Source organism: Lissotriton helveticus, chromosome 11 (genome assembly GCF_964261635.1).
Source record: "Lissotriton helveticus chromosome 11, aLisHel1.1, whole genome shotgun sequence".
NCBI classification, from domain to species: domain Eukaryota; kingdom Metazoa; phylum Chordata; class Amphibia; order Caudata; family Salamandridae; genus Lissotriton; species Lissotriton helveticus.
The window spans coordinates 587,553,707-587,574,964 of record NC_136072.1 but is presented as its reverse complement, the minus strand read 5'-3'; the positions used below and the strand labels follow the sequence as shown (position 1 = coordinate 587,574,964).

At 45.8% G+C, this 21,258-nt stretch overlaps 1 protein-coding gene across 1 annotated transcript in view; it reads right to left on the bottom strand.

Moving 5' to 3' along the window:
* Positions 1 to 21,258, bottom strand: part of LOC144790855 (maestro heat-like repeat-containing protein family member 2A) — a 75,033-nt gene that overhangs the window by 28,802 nt on the left and 24,973 nt on the right. The window contains exons 7-8 of the mRNA XM_078665520.1: positions 11,876 to 11,995; positions 10,833 to 10,931 (exon numbers count right to left, since the gene is read on the bottom strand). Coding sequence (XP_078521646.1) covers positions 10,833 to 10,931; positions 11,876 to 11,995 — 219 coding nt within the window. The remainder of the gene's footprint in view (positions 1 to 10,832; positions 10,932 to 11,875; positions 11,996 to 21,258) is intronic.

The following is a 21,258-nucleotide window of genomic DNA, read 5'->3' as shown; positions in this document are numbered from 1 at the left end:
CAGCTGTAGGTAAAGTCAAATTCAACAAATCTGCTGCCTTCTTAATCACAACGTGATAAGGCGCCACATCTTTAGAAGGAGCACCTGACACTGATGTCAAATCCCACTCAGGGGACAGCTCTAACCCACTTGCCTCTCGCAAGTCATCAAAATAATCCTCTGGATCAAGAAGCTCACCTTCCTCGTATTCAGCTTCCCTATAACTCTGCTCCTCCAATAGGCGCTGGGCTTCACGCCTCGACCTCTCCATTCGAATCGACTTCATCGGGTCCGGTATTGACTCCGAAGGCTCCAGAGCCGGCGTCGAATGCGGAGCCGGGGCCGGCGTTGAGCTTCGAGGCGGATCCCGAGGTCTATCCGACGTCGGTGAAGCCGCATACGGCGTCGATGACTTTGGCAGCGCCGAGATATGCCAAGGTGGAGTCGGCGTCGGCATAAAAGGAAGGAAAGGTGCCGGAGCATAGGCTTGAGGCACACCCAAATTATAAGCCAACGGACCCATGGGACCAGCCGGTGCTCCAGAGGGGTACATGGCTCTCGCATAAACACCATACATGGCGTTTAAAAAATGTGAGGGGTCCTGTCCAGGACCTGGAAAAGGGAGGATACGAACCCACCGGCAGCTCCTGAGGAGGCTGCACCGGAGTCGACACCTCTTGTTCCTCTTTGTCCTCGGGTTGACCAACCGGAGTCGTTGAGCCCTGAGGATCAGCAACCTCTTCCTCCTCATGTTCCGGAGATTGCGATGGAACTGGAGACGGATTCAACTCCGAAGCCGGTGAATGTTCCGGAGAATCACAAGGCAAGGCCTCACCTTCAGGACTTAGCTTTTGAGTCCGAATCCTTCCCTGAATGATGCCTGGAACTATGTCTCCTCTTCTTATGTTTCTTCTTCGAAAACCTGGAAACATGCCTCGATGTCGACTTTGAAGCCCACCTCGAACGAGACCTCGACCTCGATCTTGACTTCGAGCACCTCGACTTCGTCCTCGAGCTCTTCCTGGCCTCCCTACCTTTCAATTTGGCAACAAGCAGTTTGGCCTCACGTTCTCGAAGAGCCTTCGGGTTCATCTTTAGACAGGATCGACAACTATGCACGTCGTGATCCGAACTCAGGCACCAGATGCAGTCACTATGAGGATCCGTGATGGACATCATCTTCCCGCAAGCATCACAGGGCTTAAAACCTGTCTTCTTCGATGACATCCTTCGAAAAGACAGTTACACCAAAAAAGATACAGTAGAAATCCAACAGTAACAAAGTTACCATGAATCGCAACAGAAGATTCCCGAAACCGTTAGTGTCGACGACGCGGAAAAAAGGGAACTGATGTCATCATGCTGACGTAAGCCTAATAAGGAGTCAGTGATGTCAGTCGGAGTCGCGCGCGATGTCGTGCTCCTATGACGTCGTCGACTCCGGCGTGCTGCAAAACAATTTTCCGAACGTTGCTGACGCAGGGGGATATTCACAAGGTGAGGAATCCACTGGCAGATGTATCCATCAGAATGAAAATGTCTTTTACTTATGTTTTTTGGTTTGGAGTGTAGTGGATGTATGTGGTGTCCAGTGGAATTATGTCGGTTGTATTCAAGTTGTTAGTTGTGAAATCGTGTTGGGTGGAAGTGTGTTGTGTATTTATGTAGTGTAATTGTGGTGCATTGTGAATAGATAGGGGTGAGAGCTGCACAACATAGATAGAAATGCATGATAGAGAGGGATGGGTCGTTTGTGCAGGAAATGGTGATTGAATTTGAGATAGAAGAGCAGAAAGAGTATGTGAGAAAGAAGGGGAGAGCAGGCCACAGATGCATAAAAGGGAGCACATGTGTATGCGGAAAACAACTGAAGAATAAGAGGAGAGTGTGGGTTTGAGGGAAAGAAATTTGAGATAGAGGAGCAGAAAGTGTATGTGAGAAAGAAGGGGAGAGCAGGCCATAGATGCATAAAGTGGGAGCACATATGTATGCAGGAAAGTAAAACACTTAAAGAATAAGAGGAGAGTGTGGGTTTGAGGGACAGACATTTGTGAAAAGGCATGGTATGGAAACTGTGCTTGAGAACTCAAGTGTACCGTATGAGAGAGGTGGGAAGAGTGCATGAGAGAGCAAGACAGAGAGCAGTGAGAGAGAGTAAGAGAGAGAGAGATAGAGGTACAAGTGGAAAGGCACCAATAATAGGGGGGGATGCGAGAGGTGGACCAGTGAAGAGCGTGAGGAGGTTCAGGAAGGTAGCGGATGTGAGCAGGCAGTATAGAGAGAAGACAGGGAGTGTGAGGGAGGGATGGGAGAGATCAGCGGTATTGTAAGATGAGAGGGGGTACTGGGAGTCTGAGGGAGAGATGAGAGAGGCAGTGGGTGTGTAGGGAAGTGATGACAGGGTTGATGATAGTGCAAGGGAGTGATTGATGTGTTAGATTGGAATTGTTTGTTGTGGAATTGGATGGCATGGTGTGAAGCTGTGTAGAGGAAATATGTGGCATGGTTTGCTCTGGAATATGTGGATATAACTGAAGAGTGATGATGGTGGCAGCAAATGGGAAGCCCATGGGCAGGCTAAAGCCCATTCAGTAGATGCAGCATGTCTCGGTTTGAGACAGCCCATATGCTCCGTCTAGAGCTGAGGCCTAAAAAACATTACTTTATCCAGCTGCGTGGTTTACCATCAGAGAGATACCAAATAGCGCTGCAATGCTTTGCCTGTACAAGCGCATATGTGTTCTCTTCCGTGTTCTCAGAGTGAGACAGAGAGCAAGATTGAATGAGCAAGCAGACATTGTAGTTTATGAATTGGTGGTAGCAGCATTCCCGACAAACAAAATGGCTGCGTGTGTTTTGACCACGGTGTGGGGGCAGTTGACAGATTTGCAGATGCAGAAAATATGGGTGTCACTAAATGTTCAATATGTCATCCTGCCCTTGGAAGAATGCCCACGAAGGTAATCCTAGAAAAATCACATGTACATGAAATTACGGTATAATCAATATAATAACAGAAACATATGTAACAGGTTTCATCGGATCAGATAATGAATGTAAAATGACTTTGACAGTTACCAAAATGTTTATTGTGTAGTACCTTACAGTTTGTCACTCAATTCAATTCATAAGCTTTATTCGAATATTCAATAAACAATCATAAAAGCACACAGAATATAAAGACAATCAAATAAAAATTGTTAAAAGAGAGTTACAATATATTACAAGATATTGAACAGTGCAGTTGAGAGGAATACCATAGACATAGCAGCAGTTGATTATATAAAAGGCAAAATTAAAATTCCAGGCTTTTTCTAATGGACACTGATTTTAAAATAAAGGTTGCAGTAAAAAAACAGATATCTGGGGTATCAAGTGCAGATAAAAATCTCAGGGCGTTTGCAACTGTAAACACAGAATGTTTCTTAAAAAGAGGTTTGAGATAACAAATACGGAGTTGCAAATACAGGGGGCAAAGTTGCATAAAGTGCAACGTGCCCTGTTTGGAGGTTCCATCACACGGACATGGGGATGACGTATAGTATTTCATCCGAGGAAATGCCACCAGGTTATGGACTATGCCTAATCTCAGCCTTGTAAGAACATACTGATGTGACTGTTTAGTAATTACTTTTAGATACTTAGGCATGTCATAACCTTCCTCGTTATTGGATTGATAAAATACATGAGTTATTAAATGACTACATTTGTCTTGTCGCAGTTTAGATTTGTTCCCCAGAAAAACACTTTTGACCTCCTGTTTAGGTATATTGATAGCACATGCGGGGTCACTAAAAACATCCAAATCAAACATTTCCTTATAAGATGTTAAGACATATTTCAACCAGGGGATCTGGCGGACTTTGTCCAAGCGAAAACAGTCTTGTATTATTCGCCTGGTAAATACTGTTTCGTCCTTGGCCCAGATTGACCTCCAAACCATAAGGGGTCTCAATCCTGTTAGGTCAGTCAGATATTCCAGCCCCACCTCTTTATGAATCAGTTCGGTAGATGCCGAGGGGGGGAGGCAAAGGAGTCTCTTAAGGAAAGTATTTTCAGCTACTTGCAAGTCCCCTTGATTCTAATGTCCCCAGACTCCCGAACCGTAAAGAGCGACCGGGGCACATCTGTGCCGGTAGACATTTATCATATCAGGAATGCGACGACTACCTAATTTGGAGGCAAAACGAAAAACTCCTGAAGACCCCTTGCCCATCTTGGCCTTAATATTAAGTATCTCTGGGGCCCACGACCCATTATTGCTAAAAGTTATACCTAGATAACAGAATTTGTCCACAACCTCAATTCCATGATCCTTAAACTGGAATGATTTAAATTGATTCACCTTTTTCCCGCAAGCCATAATAAAAGTTTTAGAATTATTGCTTTTTAGTTTCCTCCCCTTAATAAAATCATAAAAGTGATTCATTAATTTTTGCAGACCTATCGGAGTTCTCGAAAGTAAGACAGTATCGTCAGCATAAAGCAATACCGGGATAGCTTGGCCCTCGACTTGAGGAGCATCAGCTTGGACCTTCCTCAAGTCGGATTCCATAGCATTTATAAAAAGGGAGAAGAGTAACGGGGCCAAGACACAACCTTGCCTAATGCCGGATTTAACCTTAATCTTCTTCGTGCATTCCCCCGCTAGGCCGAAGCGAATCTGTGCTGACAACTTGTTATATAGTCTGGCTAAGAAGTGGATTATAGCAGCTGGGGCACCCATTTCGAGTAAGGTGGACCATAGGAGAGTATTATCCACCAGATCAAAGGCACTAGAGAGGTCTGCGAAGCAAAGAAATAAAGAGCCCTGCTTAGCTTTGGTATATTTCCCAATGATAAGATCTAAATTAATGCACTGCTCAATAGTGCCGAGACCCTTACGGAAACCAAATTGGGAGTCCGCAAGGATATTGTTGGCTTCAGCCCATTCCTCTAGTCGTAGCAGTAGGACCCTGCTCATAATTTTTAACGAAGAATCCAGAAGGGAGATAGGGCGGTAGTTCTTTGCCTCACCTCTATCTCCCTTCTTATAAATCGGCAAAATTATGGATTCACTCCATGTAGAAGGTGTATTATCATTGACGGAGGCATTAAAAACCTGGGTCAGGAGGGGGCACCAAAGCGCCGTATCTGTCTTATACAGGTCGACCGGAACTCCGTCCGGTCCTGGGGCCTTCCCCCCTTGCTGGTGCGGATAGCATTATCAACTTCAGGAAGTGTAATCCCCAGAGGTTGTATAGATCCTATGATAACAGCATTTGAACTATCATGATCCTCTCTGGCAGGATCGAAAATTCCTGTAAAATATTGAACCCAGTTGTCCTCATTAACCTGGGCTGTTAAAACTGGAAATTCCTCCTTTTGGAGGAATGGGCTGTTAACAGTACTCCAGAATAACTTACTGTCACGCAGGTCCGCTGCTTTAGTCAATTTATCCCAAGCTTCCTCCCTAAGCTCCTGTTTTCTACGGGTTAGCTGGTTTTTGTAGCTAGCCCTGAGGTGTATAACGGCTTCCCTGTTTCTAGGGTGGCTTGACAGTGCCCTCTTTAGTTCTTGTAATGAGTTCGTACAGGCTCTGTCGAACCAGCCTACCGATGCCCTCTTTGATATACCCTTCGTGATAGTGAGGGACCTTTTAATTATTTCGCCGAGTTTTTCAAAGTCGGCGATAATACACCAAGGGGCAGCATCATCATCAAGGCAGCGGAGTAACTCTTCAGAACCAGCTCCCACTATTTTCCGCAACAATTTATCTGAGTTATCCCCACACCATTTGATCCTAATACTATTTTGCCTGCAAGGGGTGATTTCATCAATAATCCTACGCTTAAGTGTGGGCATAGTCCCCCAGATAGAGGTCGACATAGTAATGGCATTGTGATCACTAAGACCAAAATCAACAATGGTAGGAACGGCACAGAATGGAGCGATATACACCGAGATCAGCAGATGGTCTATAACGGTGGCGGCGTTCCTCCCTACGAAAGTCGGCACAATATTACCCTCTTTATTCACAGCAGGTTGAATGATTAACAAATCAAAATTTAACAAAAGGGTATTAAGGGAGTCACCATAAGGTGTATGAATAAAATGGGCCCGATCCTCTCCATTAACCCCATCAAACCCACATACATTTGTAAACGAGTAGGGGCAAATTCGAATATTGAAGTCCCCATCCCAGACAATGTCATAAGGATTATGAATATCCCTACAAATTTTCTTGACAGCTGACTCAAGTTCATCTACAACACGGGTACTAGTGGGGTCAAACATATTATTGTAGTGATTAATTAACAGGGTATCATGGCCCCCATCATGGCCCCCTCTTTGTTCCAAGCATAGTATTTGTGAATGGAATCCCACAATAGAATTGGATTTCACATGTACTGGGAAGTTGACAGACAGTAGAGTTACGAGCCCACCTTTTGCCCTACCCATAATAGACTCTTGTGCTGGACAGTCATAGGACACAAAGCCATCAAAGTAAATATCTGTCGTAGACCAGTTTGCCACTCATTTCCATACACATACTAACTGTTTGACCTACATTTACTTTCTGAGAAAAATAGGCAATGTTCATGTTTTATTGACCAGGCAGTGCACGGAGTGGGAGGCCACTTCAGTGCGGGCCACACTGTGCAGGAAAAGGCCCTACCTGCAGAGCCCAGGTGGGCGGTGGCAAGGGACAATTAAATGCTCACACTTTCAATTATTCCACTGCAGTGGGAGGGGTGCAAGGCTACAGGAGTTAGAATCATAGAATAATGAACAAGACTAGCCTCAAAAGAATTGAAACAGAGATTCCAGCAATTTGCGGCAGCCCCGGTTGCCAGGGCGTGTTATACAAATTTCCAACATCCAATACGAGTAATGCTGAATTACCATAAACATAAAAGTCTACCACAGTTGGCAGCTCATCATGCTCAGAAAGAAAAAAATTAAATGTAGCAAGTTACTGTTTGTAGCATGCTTCATTAAATAAACCCTGGCCTACGACGTAAGGCCTATGCAGGGCTTCAAGTGGCATGAAAAAACTGGTGGGTCCCTCAAAGGGGCGTGGCAAGAAGATTACGGATGTGGCTTAAAACATGTAAGCTAAAAATATGCTTCTGTATAGTGTGCCTCCCCACTAGTATTTTGGAGCTGCTGTCATTGCACCCAGATATATAATACAGCAAGTTACATGGCTGATACAACAAGCCCAGGTTGTCAGCTTTGTCAATGGTGTGTATTTCCATTGGCTATATCTGAGGGTGAACATTTCCATGCCCTTTTCAAATAATTTGTTTCCTTTTAAGTCTTTTCTCTCTCAATGGGGGCTGGTTATCAAAGGGAGGATTTGCAAAGGTTAGTTTAAATAGGCCATCTTCTGTTTTTCCTGAGTTTAACGCAGGATATCCAAGTAAAGCCCTTGCCTTTCTCTCAAAACTTTTTTTCCTGCACAACTTATTTTTAACAACCTTGGTGTTTAACAAAATATATGCTTCAATACCTCGATTACACACTCAAAGCATTTCTTCCTGCAGAACAGTTGTCATGTAAAAATGTATGGTTTACATGTAAAGCCCTTTAGTGCCCTAGGGCCAAGTTTACACTATATAAACTGCCAGAAAAAAAAAGAAAGAAAAAAGCATAACGTGACCTTGGTGTGGCCTGGCTAGTCATATGTCCTTTTGTGCAACAACAGCATGTAAGCATAATCGTTGCCTTAATTGCAGAAGTACACAAGCACATGAAGGGCAGAAACCTTCCCTAGTATTGGACAATGACAGTTAATGTCACTTGTAGTGAACACTGTAATAATGTACTCTGCATTATATTGCTGTTCTGCAGAGTATGTTGCGATGGTAAAAGACCTATGCTTCCCTGTAGCAAGGAACATTATTTCCCTTAAGCAGCGGGATCAGAGCAGACATTCCAGCAAAAACAGGAATCAGACAAAACTGAGGTTTCTGCCTGGAGGGTGCAGGCAGAAATGGAGACCCCGTTAAGGACCCGTCCCAGCACTTGCTTTTTAGAACTGCTGGTGCACCAGCAAGACCCAGCCCTCTTAAAGCCCTCGGCCTATGTGATATCTATTTGTGCCTGGGTTGTTAAAAACATTATCTGCAAGACGTGCGGCAATGCTATGAAACTACAAAAATGCAGTTACATGAGCTATAAATGAAAACATACATTATTATTATTACAGTGTTCAGGCTGTTAAACATGAACATGTGCGCAGAGTCAGAAGGAGGAGAGCAGAAAGAAAGTATACGAGTAAACTGAATGTTTCTGCTGGGTGAGAACGAAACCTGCAGAGAAGACGGCAGCCCTATGCAGCGTGTACCCCATGTTTTCACATCTTGCTTGGTCCCATCTATGATATTACTGCCAGGTCCTATAGGCAGTCTTGCTTCCAATGTGATCTGACTGAGCGCTCCTATTTGATTTTTTCACAACTTAGAAGCGGTGTTTTAGCCAACCCCACATTGGGCATTGTCAGAATTATGCTCTCACTACAGAAAAACAGCTTTTTACACGACAGGCATTGTGCTGTTGAAATTCCAATTTCTTTGCGATACCCCTTAGATCAATGAAGCAGCGGCCATAAAGGGGCACCTGCTGAACAACGGAAACACCACAAACGGAAAACAAACCTGAGCCAATAATGTGTTGAGATAAAAGCACAAGATAATAATAAAAAACCAAGCATTTCCAAGTTCCAACGAGAGAGTGCACCTGTAACCACCGTGCACAGTAGTTCTAACCAATGGAAAAAGTATTCCCAAAATGAGTACCTAAAATGGCCACTGTGTTAACACATAAGTAATTGGCTGGTGCTTTCGGGGGGGAGGGGGTGTTCAATACAGGAAGAGGCATGATGTATTCATGCCACGGACGAATGGAGTGATGATTGGGGCAGCTAAAGGGAAGCCTATGGGCAGGCTGGTTAGAGCAGCGGACACGCGCTGTCTAGAGCAAAGACCTATGAAGTAACCACGTTTGTAAGTTAAGAGCTTTGCCAGAAAGTGGATCTTGAACTGTCGGAAAAAGTAATTTCATCCATCTAGTGATGACTTCATGCAGCTTCTGGGCACTGCTAAGCTTCAAACGAAAACCTAAATTTCAGATATCGATCCATCACACTTAATATCATTTATAAACTTATACAGCTTGTTTTTATTTCATTTAAAGGGTGCAGCTCATAGGTTTCATGCCTTAACAAACACATTTTTTGTCATAGCTATTGGCGCATTATTGGAGTGCAGCTTCCACTTGCCCTGGTACGCAATGTACTGTGAAATGAGTGAGGGATGTGTAATGGATGTTGGTTATGATAAAGTGTAAACACAATTCGTTTTCTGTGCTAGACAATTAGGTTGGCGCAGGCAACATAAATTATTCACTCAAAGTTGAATTATGGTGTCAAAGAACTTTTGGGCAGCACTACCTCATGCACCTGTCTGCTCAAAAGACACTTGTCCCCTGCCAGTGGTATTTAGGTTAAAATTTAGAAATTAAATATTGAGGAAAAAAATACAAAAAGAAAAGTGAGAAACTGATATTTCAAATGTTAATGCTGTATAAGTATCTGAAAACGATTTTATAGGATTTTATTCTTGTTGTAAGGTACACAAATCCAAAATCCTATGCCTAATCATAATGCTATCACTATCACTGGCCCATTACTATTATGTACTATAACGGAAACCCAAACCCCCTAACACTAGGAGGATAATATACCCACCACTTTTCATAGACCTGAACCTAGTTCATTCCAGCAAAGTATGCTTAACAATATTCTTTACCCTAACCCTGTATCATGCCCATACTTCATCTCTAGCCATAAAGTTATCCCTAAGACTAACATTAAACAAGAACTGTTCCACCCCTTACCCTAACTCTTATTCACACACACACACACACACACACACACAACCTCAAAGGCGGCAGGAAGGCCACAAAGAAAATGCCCTGCAAAACCAATGATCCAGTAAATATTGCCTTACCCGGCTGCCTAAATCAACCCTTGCCTCAGTGTCACCCAGCCCCCAAATACAATGATCCTCCCTGGCCTTGTCCTAGGCATAGGGGATATGTGTGGTTCTCTGCCCCTATAACGCAATCACACTGCCTTACCCATGTGTCAGGGTGGGTTGTTCACGTTGGCCTCATGAAGGCCCATCCTCAGTCAGGAGAGGTAGTCCTGTAACACAACACACCAGTGCTGGTGCCGGTTGCCTCCTGGCCCGGGCCAGTCACCATTTCAGTAGGAGTTTAGAACACAGTAAGCTGTGTGCTTAGAATATGGACTCAGCCGCATACCTTTCCTCAATGTAACTGTATTCTGTAGATACAGAGCCCAGCCTTGACCCGGGCCTGTTGTTTGATATCGAGTACCACTCCCCCCTTGAGTCCAGGGCCTGGTCTTAGACCCGGTCTTGTATTGAACACCCACATTCCTAAATGTAAGTTGTCTTGGAGGGTGGTATTTCCGTTGGTGCTCTATTACTTTTGAAGTCATCAGTAAATCACAGGAGAAAGTAAAGGTTGAATGACTTGTTTTTATGGTAAATCTAAGAGATTGTTGCATTTGGTATCATAAGCCCCTTCAAAATAAATTTTCTAAACAAATTTCTAAATTTCTTCAACAAATGTTATATACACATGAGGAATGGAAGCTGCACTGGCCATTTATTTGATACAGTTTTGTTTTCGGAATTGTAGACTGCCTACGTCTTTAGACGTATTTTAGCTTTTCTTTCTCGTAAACTTTTATTTAATTGTAAAATACATTTAATAAATGTGAACCGCCGCTGCTGAGGAAAGTTTGAAATATGAGACAGAAAGAGATGCATGGTTCTTACCAGCTCAATATCAGAAAGACAACCCTTGTACGCTTCAAGTACCTGTCGGCATGCGAAAGGATGAACCTTGGCACATGTTCGGAAACCAATTACTATGCCCTGCAAATAGGGAAAGACAAATCACAGCCTCAGGGGGACAATATACATTAACCAAACACAGACATTTAGTACAAGAGATTTCATATTAGAAAGAAAGGATAAAGCTGGTTCTTTATTTCACATTCAGTGTTTACAGCTGGTATTGGTGAATGATTTTCAACTAGTAAAGCAAATATATTCAGTGGCCTGAAAGCATGATTTAAGGATACCTTTATACAGCTATGCTGGAAGGCCTTTACCATGCTACTTAAAAAGCATCTTTGGACAATAAGATGAGAGTTTCGTCACTATTTGTTTTCTGTCACTTTGTTCTCTCTGGTGTTTCACATAAAGGAACTGCAAGGACAGTTCAATACACAAGCCTTCTTTACAACAAAGGAGTGTGATTTCTTTAGAAGGGGTGCTTATCCTTTCTTCCTCATGTCTACTGTTGTCTATTTTGAAGGCCTTTCTGAGAGAGTAATTTCAAAGCCTTCACATAGCTTTATGTCTTTCACCGCTTTATCTACTACATTGATTAAACTTGATTTATCTTGTTCAAACACTGGCTTCTATCAAGAGAGATCACCTAAAAGGCTCCTAACTATCCCTGATGAAATGCATTATTAGTCACCTGAAAAAAGGAGCTCTACATTTAGTTTCTGCTAACTTAGTCCTCATCTACTCTGTAGAGGGGTTTCACTCTAATATAATTTGGCTATGCACGGAGTACAAAATCACACTTTTGGGTGAGAGAAAGTACTGAGTGAGGAATGTTTCACCGGTCATCAATAATTTACCATCAAGCTCTTCGAATGAAGTTACAAACCTACACAATGTACATCCAGATGCTCAACAGCCCCATATGACTACCTTCTCAACTTGTTTTTGTTGTGGTCGTACAGGTTGAAATACCTTAGGGAAATAAATCTATAATAATTGTAAGAAATGCACTTGATACTTACTGCATGGTGAGGCGTAGCGATGAACCTAGTAGATTCGAACATGCTTCGAAGGAAGGGTAAGATCAGTGCAGTATCATCACAGCTGGCCATGCACTCACCAAGGCACTGGAAAATAAAACCCTAATATGGGAGTGAATTAAAGACAGTCTGAGTTAAGAATAAACAGCATCTCCTGCTCACTCTATGAAAGTCTTACTTATATTGGAGTATTCATCTTTGATTCACTGTACACACATATTTGTCTCCCACTTTCAAATAGCACTTAATAAGTTGAGTGAAATGTTTGTTATCTTATGTATAGTATAGTTATATTTTCTGGACATTGTAGAGATTTGTATATGGCCCTGAATATGACTAAAAACAAGGAAGTGAGGGGTAATGTGAGCCAATGAAGGTCCAGTACCTAGGTTCTGAAAGTGCTAATGCAGAAACCAGTGGAAATACTGCTCCTTTCAGAAAGCAAGGTAGAAAGAAAGGCGGACAAAGAAAGGGGAATCCTAAGGATTTTTTTCTTGGTTCCTTCACAAATCCATGAGCATGTAATGTCTCATCATCAAGGGTGTTCTTCATAGGGCTGGCAATGCAATGCCCTATGGGCCCCACGAAGGGTCGCTTTAGCAGAGATCTTTTTATTTTTGCCATCTGATGAAAGTGCCAGTGTGAGGGCGTTTTGAATGTGTGAGGTTGAGTGAATGTGTATAGTGAAATGAAGAGAGACTAAAAAGAGGTATTCAACTGAACTTTAAACTGATGGTTTCCTTGGCAGGATTACAAAAAACATAATTTGGTACTGGCGACTACAGGGAGGTAATGTATCCAAGTAGCCTAAATCTGTGAATGTGGTCAGGTCAACGTGTTTCTTGTCTGTTGGCCCAAAAAGTATCTGTACCACTTCTTCAGGACCTAAAAAAGGGAGAGCTAACCCTACCCCACATCTAAGATGTGATATAAAGTGTAGGTAATCCCCTAAAATAAAATACCTTTGTTCAAAAAGTTTAAAATTGATCGTTCAACGTAGAAAAAAAATTAGAAATGTAAGAAAACACACAGTAAACAAATGTTTTGCCTGTATGGGCCAATGTGTCTCCAGGATCGCTTTTTCGGGACACTGTATGTGCATGCTATTGTTATGGCAGATCAGTCGCCACAATGTGAAGGAAGTAAAAACACACTAGTACATGCAATATAACAGAACACGCAAGTGGACATACAGGTAACAGACAACATAAAACCAATCTGTGTTGATGTTACACAGTGTATCACAAGTTGTCCTCAGGAGTGAGTGAAGGGTCTTACCCTTTGGATCAGTGATCCATAGGTCGAAAGCAGAGTGTAGCACTCAGCTGCTAACTGTGGAAAGAACAATGATAGTCAACATAAAGAAACAGCAAGTCAAGGGGACTCAAATTGCCTTGGGGTGAGAAAAAAAAGAAAAACAGAATGTTTTCAAGAGATGCAACCATACTCATGTGGTTTCTGTGCAGAGAGCGCAGGAGACCTACCATCCTCTGTTCATCTGGATTGAGACTGAGCAGGGGAGAATACCCGTCTTTTAAGGTGCAGGTAATTGTAGTGATTGTCCTTGGGTGGGGTGCATGCGACCGTGGGAAGGAGTGATGACGCACTGGGCCCCTTGAAATTCCAGAGCCATGATTCGCTTTTAAGTGTACCCAGAAACTGAAGGACCTCCTGGTAAACACCAGACCTCATATTCAACAGTCCCACATGCAGAACACCTTGTGGGCCTTACCACCTGTCACAGGGCACTATCCCTGTGGGTCCTACGGGGTATGACCACTGACTAAACATTCCTAAGAGGTCAGGTTGGGTCCCCAATTCGCCTGGAAACAGAAAAGTCACAGTAACTGCAGTACAAAAAACTGTGTTTACCTGATCACCTGCCTTTGTGGCCTTCATTACGCGGGAATGACCACGAGCGCTATCGAACTAAGAATAATGGAGCACTGGAGCAACATATGCTGCAGACACAGCACTACAAAAATGTGCCATCACTTTTCCAACTCCAGCCACTCTCCAGATGACCTCCGGCAGATAATTTTGGAAGCTATTAATTCATGGAGCCCTTTAAACCTTTTCAGAATGGAGCAAGGGTGGATTTTATGCCTCTCCACCAACAGCAAAGGTTTGAAAGATGTAATCCTCTAGTGCGAGGTGTAATTCAGTCCCCTGTGAAATCAGATACTCTCTTACTATGGCTGGATTGACATTTTCTTCATACATGGGACCTGATATACCATATCACCATTGACACCATGTCACATATGGAATGCCCGGCTATGGAGTCCCAGACACCACACTAAGCAGTGCTTATGATAAGCATTTTGCGACTTGGCATTGGTCTCTTCTTCAGTAACACAAATGATTCTGTTGAGGTGGTACCCTCCAATAAGAAACCATTTAACTGTCTTAGTCTACTGTTTGAGATGAACAAGTTACTTACCTTCGGTAACGCTTTTTCTGGTGGATACAGTATCTGCCTGTGGATTCCTCACCTTGTGAATATCCCCCTGCGTCAGCAACGTTCGGAAAATTCTTTGTAGCTCGCCGGCGTGGACGGCGTCACAGGAACGCACGACATCGCGCGCGGCTCCGCTGACGTCACCGACTCCATAATAGGCCTACGCTGGCGTGATGAAATCAGTTCCGCCCTTTTTTCCGTGCCTTCGAGGCACACGGACGGACCAACAACAATAGATAAATACACAGTATACACAGTACAAACTAGTCAAGGTAACACACATAGTGTGAATATAACATAGTAAATCATGTACAAGAACACACTTCCTTTGAGGATAACATGTATACATTAAAAAAACATTACCAGAAATTCAGGTATAGAAGAGTGGACAATGGGGAGGCGGGTGGCCATGTGAGGAATCCACAGGCAGATACTGTATCCACCAGAAAAAGCGTTACCGAAGGTAAGTAACTTGTTCTTCTGATGGATACATCTGCCAGTAGATTCCTCACCTTGTGAATAGATTCCCACAGCAGTCCCCACTCCCGGAGGAGGGTGTCCACTCCTCTGTACCAGAAATTCCTGAAGGACAGAACGCGCAAAGGGGCCGTCCCTCCTCACTTCGGTATCCAAGCAGTAATGCTTCACGAAAGTGTGGAGGGAGGCCCAAGTTGCCTCTCTACAAATGTCCTCAACAGGAACACCCCTAGGCAAAGCAGATGTTGATGACTTTGCTCTAGTAGAGTGAGCTCTTATACCCTCTGGAGGTACCTTACCAGCCAGGGCATAGCAGATCTTGATGCATAGAATAATCCATCTCGAAAGAGTGCGCTTGTGCACAGCTCTTCCTTTTCTGCAGCCAGCAAATCCAACAAACAACTGGTCATCCACTCGATAGTCCTTTGTCCTATCACGATAAAAGCTCACCGCCCTCTTAGGGTCCAGACGGTGAAGCCGTTCCTCCTCCTTGGAAGGGTGAGGGGGACGATAGAAGGTAGGAAGGGTAATGGACTGTCTTAGATGGCAGGGAGTTACCACCTTAGGCAGAAAAGCAGCCCTGGTCCTAAGAACCATTTGTTCAGCATGAATGGTCAAGAATGGGGGCTTCGAACTAAGAGCTTGAAGCTCACTTACCCTCCTTACCGAGGTAATAGCAACCAGGAAGACCGTCTTAAAAGACTAAAGTCTCAAGGGACACTTATGCAAAGGTTCGAAAGGAGAACCCATCAGAAAAGTAAGCACCAGATTCAAGTCCCATTGAGGTACAATAAAGGGAGTAGGAGGAAATTTATTCGTAAGGCCCTTTAGAAATCTTAAAACAACAGGAGACTTAAATAAGGATGGCTGATCCGGCAGGCAGAGAAATGCCGACAAAGCCGAAAGATAACCTTTGACTGTAGCAACAGCAAACCCTTGCTGCGCTAAAGAAAGAGCAAATTGAAGTATATCTGATAAACGAGCCCTCAAAGAATCGATGGATTTCTCCCAACACCAGGAAACAAACCTAGACCACCTATAAGAATAGATAGACTTGGTGGAGTCACGTCTGGTCGATAGAATGACATCCACCACATCATGTGGGAGAGAAAAGAAATTCAGGTTGCCCCGTTCAATCTCCAGGCATAAAGGTGTAAGGTCTGGAGTTGGGGGTGTAAACCTGCCCCTCCATCTGAGGGAGGGGATCTGCCCTGAGAGGGAGACGGAGCGGCGGGCACAAGGAGAGGTGGAGAAGATCTGTGTACCACACCCTTCTTGGCAAATCCGGGGCAATCAATATGACTTGGGCCCGGTCTTGGCGAATCTTCCTCAGAACCCGAGGAATCAAGGGTATGGGAGGAAACGCGTAAAGGAGTTGTGAGCCCCAACTCAACTGAAACGTGACCCCCAAAGCTCCCTGCATCGGATACTGTAGACTGCAGAATGACGGGCAGTGAGCATTCTCGTGAGTGGTGAACAGGTCCACCTGAGGAGTTCCCTATGTCCGAAAGACATGACAAACTACCTCTGGATGAAGCCTCCACTCGTGGTCGGCCGAGAACTGCCGACTGAGACTGTCTGCACGCACGTTCAGAACTCCGGCCAGATGATTTGCCATCAGACAGATCATATGGTTCTTGTTGGACCTAGGGATTTCCTAGTCAACACGTGGATAGCATGGCACAGAGGGGAAGACTAATTCCAAAGGCTTAATGTGTGAAGCTTGCGCAAAACCTCTCAGTAACTCAGCGCCCATCCATTCCAAGAACGACACTACACCTTGTTAGGAAAATAAGGTTAGCACTTTATAAAAATAGATTCTGTTCTCTTTGGTTTGTTAGCTCTTTTGTTACAGTAGTACAACACCTTTCAAATTAATGCAGTTTATATCCCTTGGTACATTTCATAACACATTTCAGAATCAGTATACATGACCCCCCCCCCTTTCTCTTAGAGTAATCAATACACTACAGACACACACTGAAAGATTAATGAATTAAATGTTTCCCAAGAGGGAACCAGAGTATACTTCACCCCTGCTGCTGCAGGATCATAACACTCTAATATTCACTGTTCACAATATTTCACATTGGTTGGCACGGCTGTTCCACTAGGAAAGAATAGGCAAATTAACACCACATTTCACTTTGCCTCCAGTGACATCACCCCTGCTGTCTTATATGCAGCTCGATAGGATCTTCTTGCACTGTTACCTCAGATCGTGGTATTATACATACACTTTCCCCTTTGTTAGAGATTCAGCCTTACTCTCCTCACCTCCTTAATAATCCTTTTCACACTCCCTCCCACGAGTCCCACTCTTTTCTCTCTCTCTTCGTGTTTTTCCAGTTTAGCTCTTTTTACTGGTTGGCTCGTATTGTGTCAGAAAAGTTCAGAGGTTTCCTCTGGCCGCCTCTTATTTCCGGCGGGAATCGCCTGCCACCCCTTCAAGCACTGCTCCTCCTAGTATTGACTCCACCCTTCGCCCTAGGAATGCCCAGCTTACTTTTATCTCCGCCGTAGTCCTTTGGCCTGTGCGGGTCAGTCTCGGGGGCAGCCTCACCTCGAGGGTCGGGTGATTGGCATGCGGCACTCTTTCACAGCGGCCGGGTATGGAGCAGGACGTCCCCCGGCGGTGTTGGCGGGTCGCGTCACAGCTCCTTGCGATCTCCTCCTCCAGGCGTGTGCTGTTCCTCCCTCTACGCAGGTCAGCTTTCACCGCTGATGTCGAGGACGGCTCCGGAAGCTCTTCCTTCGCCCCGCCTTTGTTGACGTTGGTCCGTCCTCTGTTCCGACGGCACCGCAGAACAGCTGCAACCCGGGATCACCAACACTTTCTCACAGAACTCCCCGCAGGTTAGTCCGAGTTCTGCCCTGCAGTTGCCACGGTCATTGCTGCTCTCTTCCCACGGTGTCTGTGCTTTGACAACGCGGCGATTGCGCCTTCTGCTCACTTAACCTCTTCACTGAGGTGTCGGGTCCACAGGGTAAACGAGGGAAAATAGCAACGAGAGTGTCCCTGGGGTATATAAACCCCCGCTAAGATCAAAGTACACCGAGGGAATCTCCGGTGCCTTTGAGGTGAAAGTCCAGGTGCGAAGATGTTTCTCAGACTCAGTGGGGTTTGGTCGGATCCAAGGGGGGTCACATCCGAATAGAACACAGTCGGCCACAGGTCAATTGCGCCCCTACTGGTGCAAAGCTCTCCTCTGAAATTTGCCTCTCTCCACACTGGTCAATGCTACCTCTCTGGTCACAGGCTTACACAAAATGGCCACCTGAGTACTGGCCTTTTATAGGCTGACCTCGGACTCTTAAAACCTACTAGTGGGTTCCAGAACCTTCTTCATTGAATCCAATGGGACTGCTTCACTGAAGAGACTGTTATGGCAGTTGCTGGACACCATTTTAGGTTTCTAAGCGTCCCTAGATTTTCAGGAGCTTGCCTAGGCCTCACGGAAAATGAAGGGAAAGATGGCGACATAGTCAAGGAACACCTAGCCCCCTGACAACACTGAAAAATCCTGGTGAACATACAAAAAAAAAATAGAAACACTGGGAGGCTAAGGGTGACAAAAATAAATAATAATGGTTAGAACACCCCCAGAGGCAGACAGGTCTAACACGCGTCCCCCCCAGCTGAAAGTGGGGAGAACTACCCAACCCCTTGGGAGTCCTCATCACTAAGGCGGAAATACCTGGAGAGACCGTCTGCATTGGCGTGGTCAACTCCAGGTCGATGTTCCACCCGGAAGTCCATTCCCTGTAGGGAGATGGACCACCTCAACAACTTGGGATTTTACCCCTTCATTTGCATCAGCCAACGAAGGGGCCGGTGGTCGGTCTGAACCAGGAAGTGCGAGCCAAACAAGTATGGACGTAGCTTCTTCAGAGCCCAAACCACCGCAAAGGCTTCCCGCTCAATGGTACTCCACCTCTGTTCCCTGGGGAGTAGTCTCCTGGACAGGAAGACCACGGGTTGATCCAAGCCCTCATCATTCAGTTGCGATAACACTGCCCCAATGCCATGTTCTGATGCATCTGTCTGGACAATGAACTCCTTGGAGAAGTCTGGGGCCCTCAGGACCGGTGCTGCACACATTGCCTGCTTCAACTTTTCAAAGGCTTGCTGACAAGCCTCGGTCCAAACTACCCGTCGAGGTTGTTTCTTTGAGGTGAGCTCCGTGAGGGGCGCTACAATAGTGCCATACCCCTTCACAAAGCGACGGTAGTAGCCTGTGAGGCCCAGGAAAGCTCGGACCTCAGTCTGTGTCTTGGGGGGTTCCCAGGCCATGATTGCCTCAATCTTGCCTGCAGGGGCTGCACTGTCCCCCTACCCACCAAGTGTCCAAGGTACACAACCGACCCCTGCCCAATCTGGCATTTGCTGGCCTTGATTGTCAATCCAGCTTGTTTCAGGGCCTGGAGAACTGCTTGCAAATGTTGCAAATGGTCCTCCCAACTGCTACTGAAGACAGCAATGTCATCCAGGTAAGCAGCAGAGAAACTCTCCATTCCAGAGAGGACCTGATTCACCAGCCGCTGAAATGTGGCAGGGGCATTTTTGAGCCCAAAGGGCATTACACAAAATTGGAAGTGTCCCTCAGGCGTGGAGAAGGCTGACCTTTCCTTCGCTCCATCTGTCAAGGAGATCTGCCAGTACCCTGAAGTGAGGTCAAAGGTACTTAGATATTGGGCAGCTCCTAGCCGGTCAATCAATTCATCCGCCCTAGGGATCGGATGAGCATCAGTCTTTGTAACTGAGTTCAGTCCCCGGTAATCCACACAGAACCTCAGTTCTGGCGTGGTGCCCGGTGGAGCGGCTTTTGGCACTAGCACCACCGGACTGGACCAAGGGCTGTTGGAAGGTTCTATCACTCCTAGCTCTAGCATCTTGGCAACCTCTCCATGGATGCTAGCCTTCACCTTGTCTGACAGCCGGTAGGTCTTTGACTTCACTGGTGGGCTGTCTCCTGTGTCCACATCATGGGTACACAGGTGGGTTCTTCCCGGGACAAGGGAGAACAACGAAGAGTACTGCTCCAATACCTGGCGGCAATCCTCTCGCTGCTCAGGAGTTAGGGATGGGGAGAGAATCACTCCCTCCACCGACCCATCCTTCTCTTGAGATGAGAAGAGATCAGGGAGAGGCTCGCTTTCTGCTTCCTCGGCACCATCAGTCACCATCAACAGGATGACCTCTGGCCTCTCATGGTGAGGTTTGAGGCGATTGGCATGCAGCACCCGTAGGGGCTGTCGGGGGGTCTTAAGATCCACCACATAAGTGGCCTTACCCTTCTTTTCCAACACCTCAAAGGGGCCAGTCCAGCGATCTTGAAGGGCACTTAGCTCTCCAGGTTCCATCACCCACACTTTCTGGCCAGGCTCCAACTCCACCGGGTGAGCATTGTGGTCGTACCATTCCTTCATTACTGCCTGGCTGGCCTCCAAGTTGTCAGAAGCTTGCTTCCACAACTTTGCCATTTGGCTCCGGAAGGCCAGCATGTAGCTCACCACATCCTGAGGAGGCTTTCTGGGAGACTTTTCCCATCCATCCTTCACCAGGCTGAGAGGTCCATGCACAGGGTGCCCGTACAACAGTTCAAAAGGGCTGAAGCCCACTCCCTTCTGCGGCACTTCTCGGTAGGAGAACAGCAAACAGGGCAGGAGGACGTCCCATTTCCTCCGTAGGCTCTCAGGCAGACTTCTTATCATGCCCTTCAGGGTCTTATTGAACCTCTCCACCAGTCCATTCGACTGGGGGTGATAAGGAGTGGTGAACCGGTAAGTCACTCCACACTCCTTCCACATCGCCCGCATGTAAGCTGACATAAAGTTGGTCCCCCTGTCGGACACAACTTCCTTGGGGAATCCCACTCGGGTAAAGATCCCCATCAGGGCCCTAGCCACCACAGGTGCAGTGACAGTCCTCAGAGGAATGGCCTCTGGATACCGTGTGGCATGATCCACCAGAACCAGGATAAACCTGTGACCAGCTGTTGTTGGTGGATCCAATGGCCCTACAATGTCGATGCCCACCCTTTCAAAGGGGGTGCTAACGACCGGAAGTGGTTCCAGGGGAGCTTTCAGCTTCACCCCTGTTTTCCCACTGGCCTGGCAGGATACACATGTCCGACAGTAAGTGTGGGACGCCACTTTCATTTGAGGCCAGTAAAAGTGGGGGACAAGCCTAGCAAAGGTCTTGTCCTGACCTAAGTGTCCTGCCAAGGGTATTGCATGAGCCAATTCCAACAGAAAGGCTCGGTATTGTTGCGGGACTACCAAGGCCCTCGATGAACCAGGTAAGGGTACCTTGGGTTCACTGTAGAGGAGTCCATCCTCCCAGTAAATATGATAGTATCCCGTGACATCACCTGCTGCCTGGGCTTCAGCCTGTCGCCTCAGTCCCTCAAGGGTAGGGCACTCC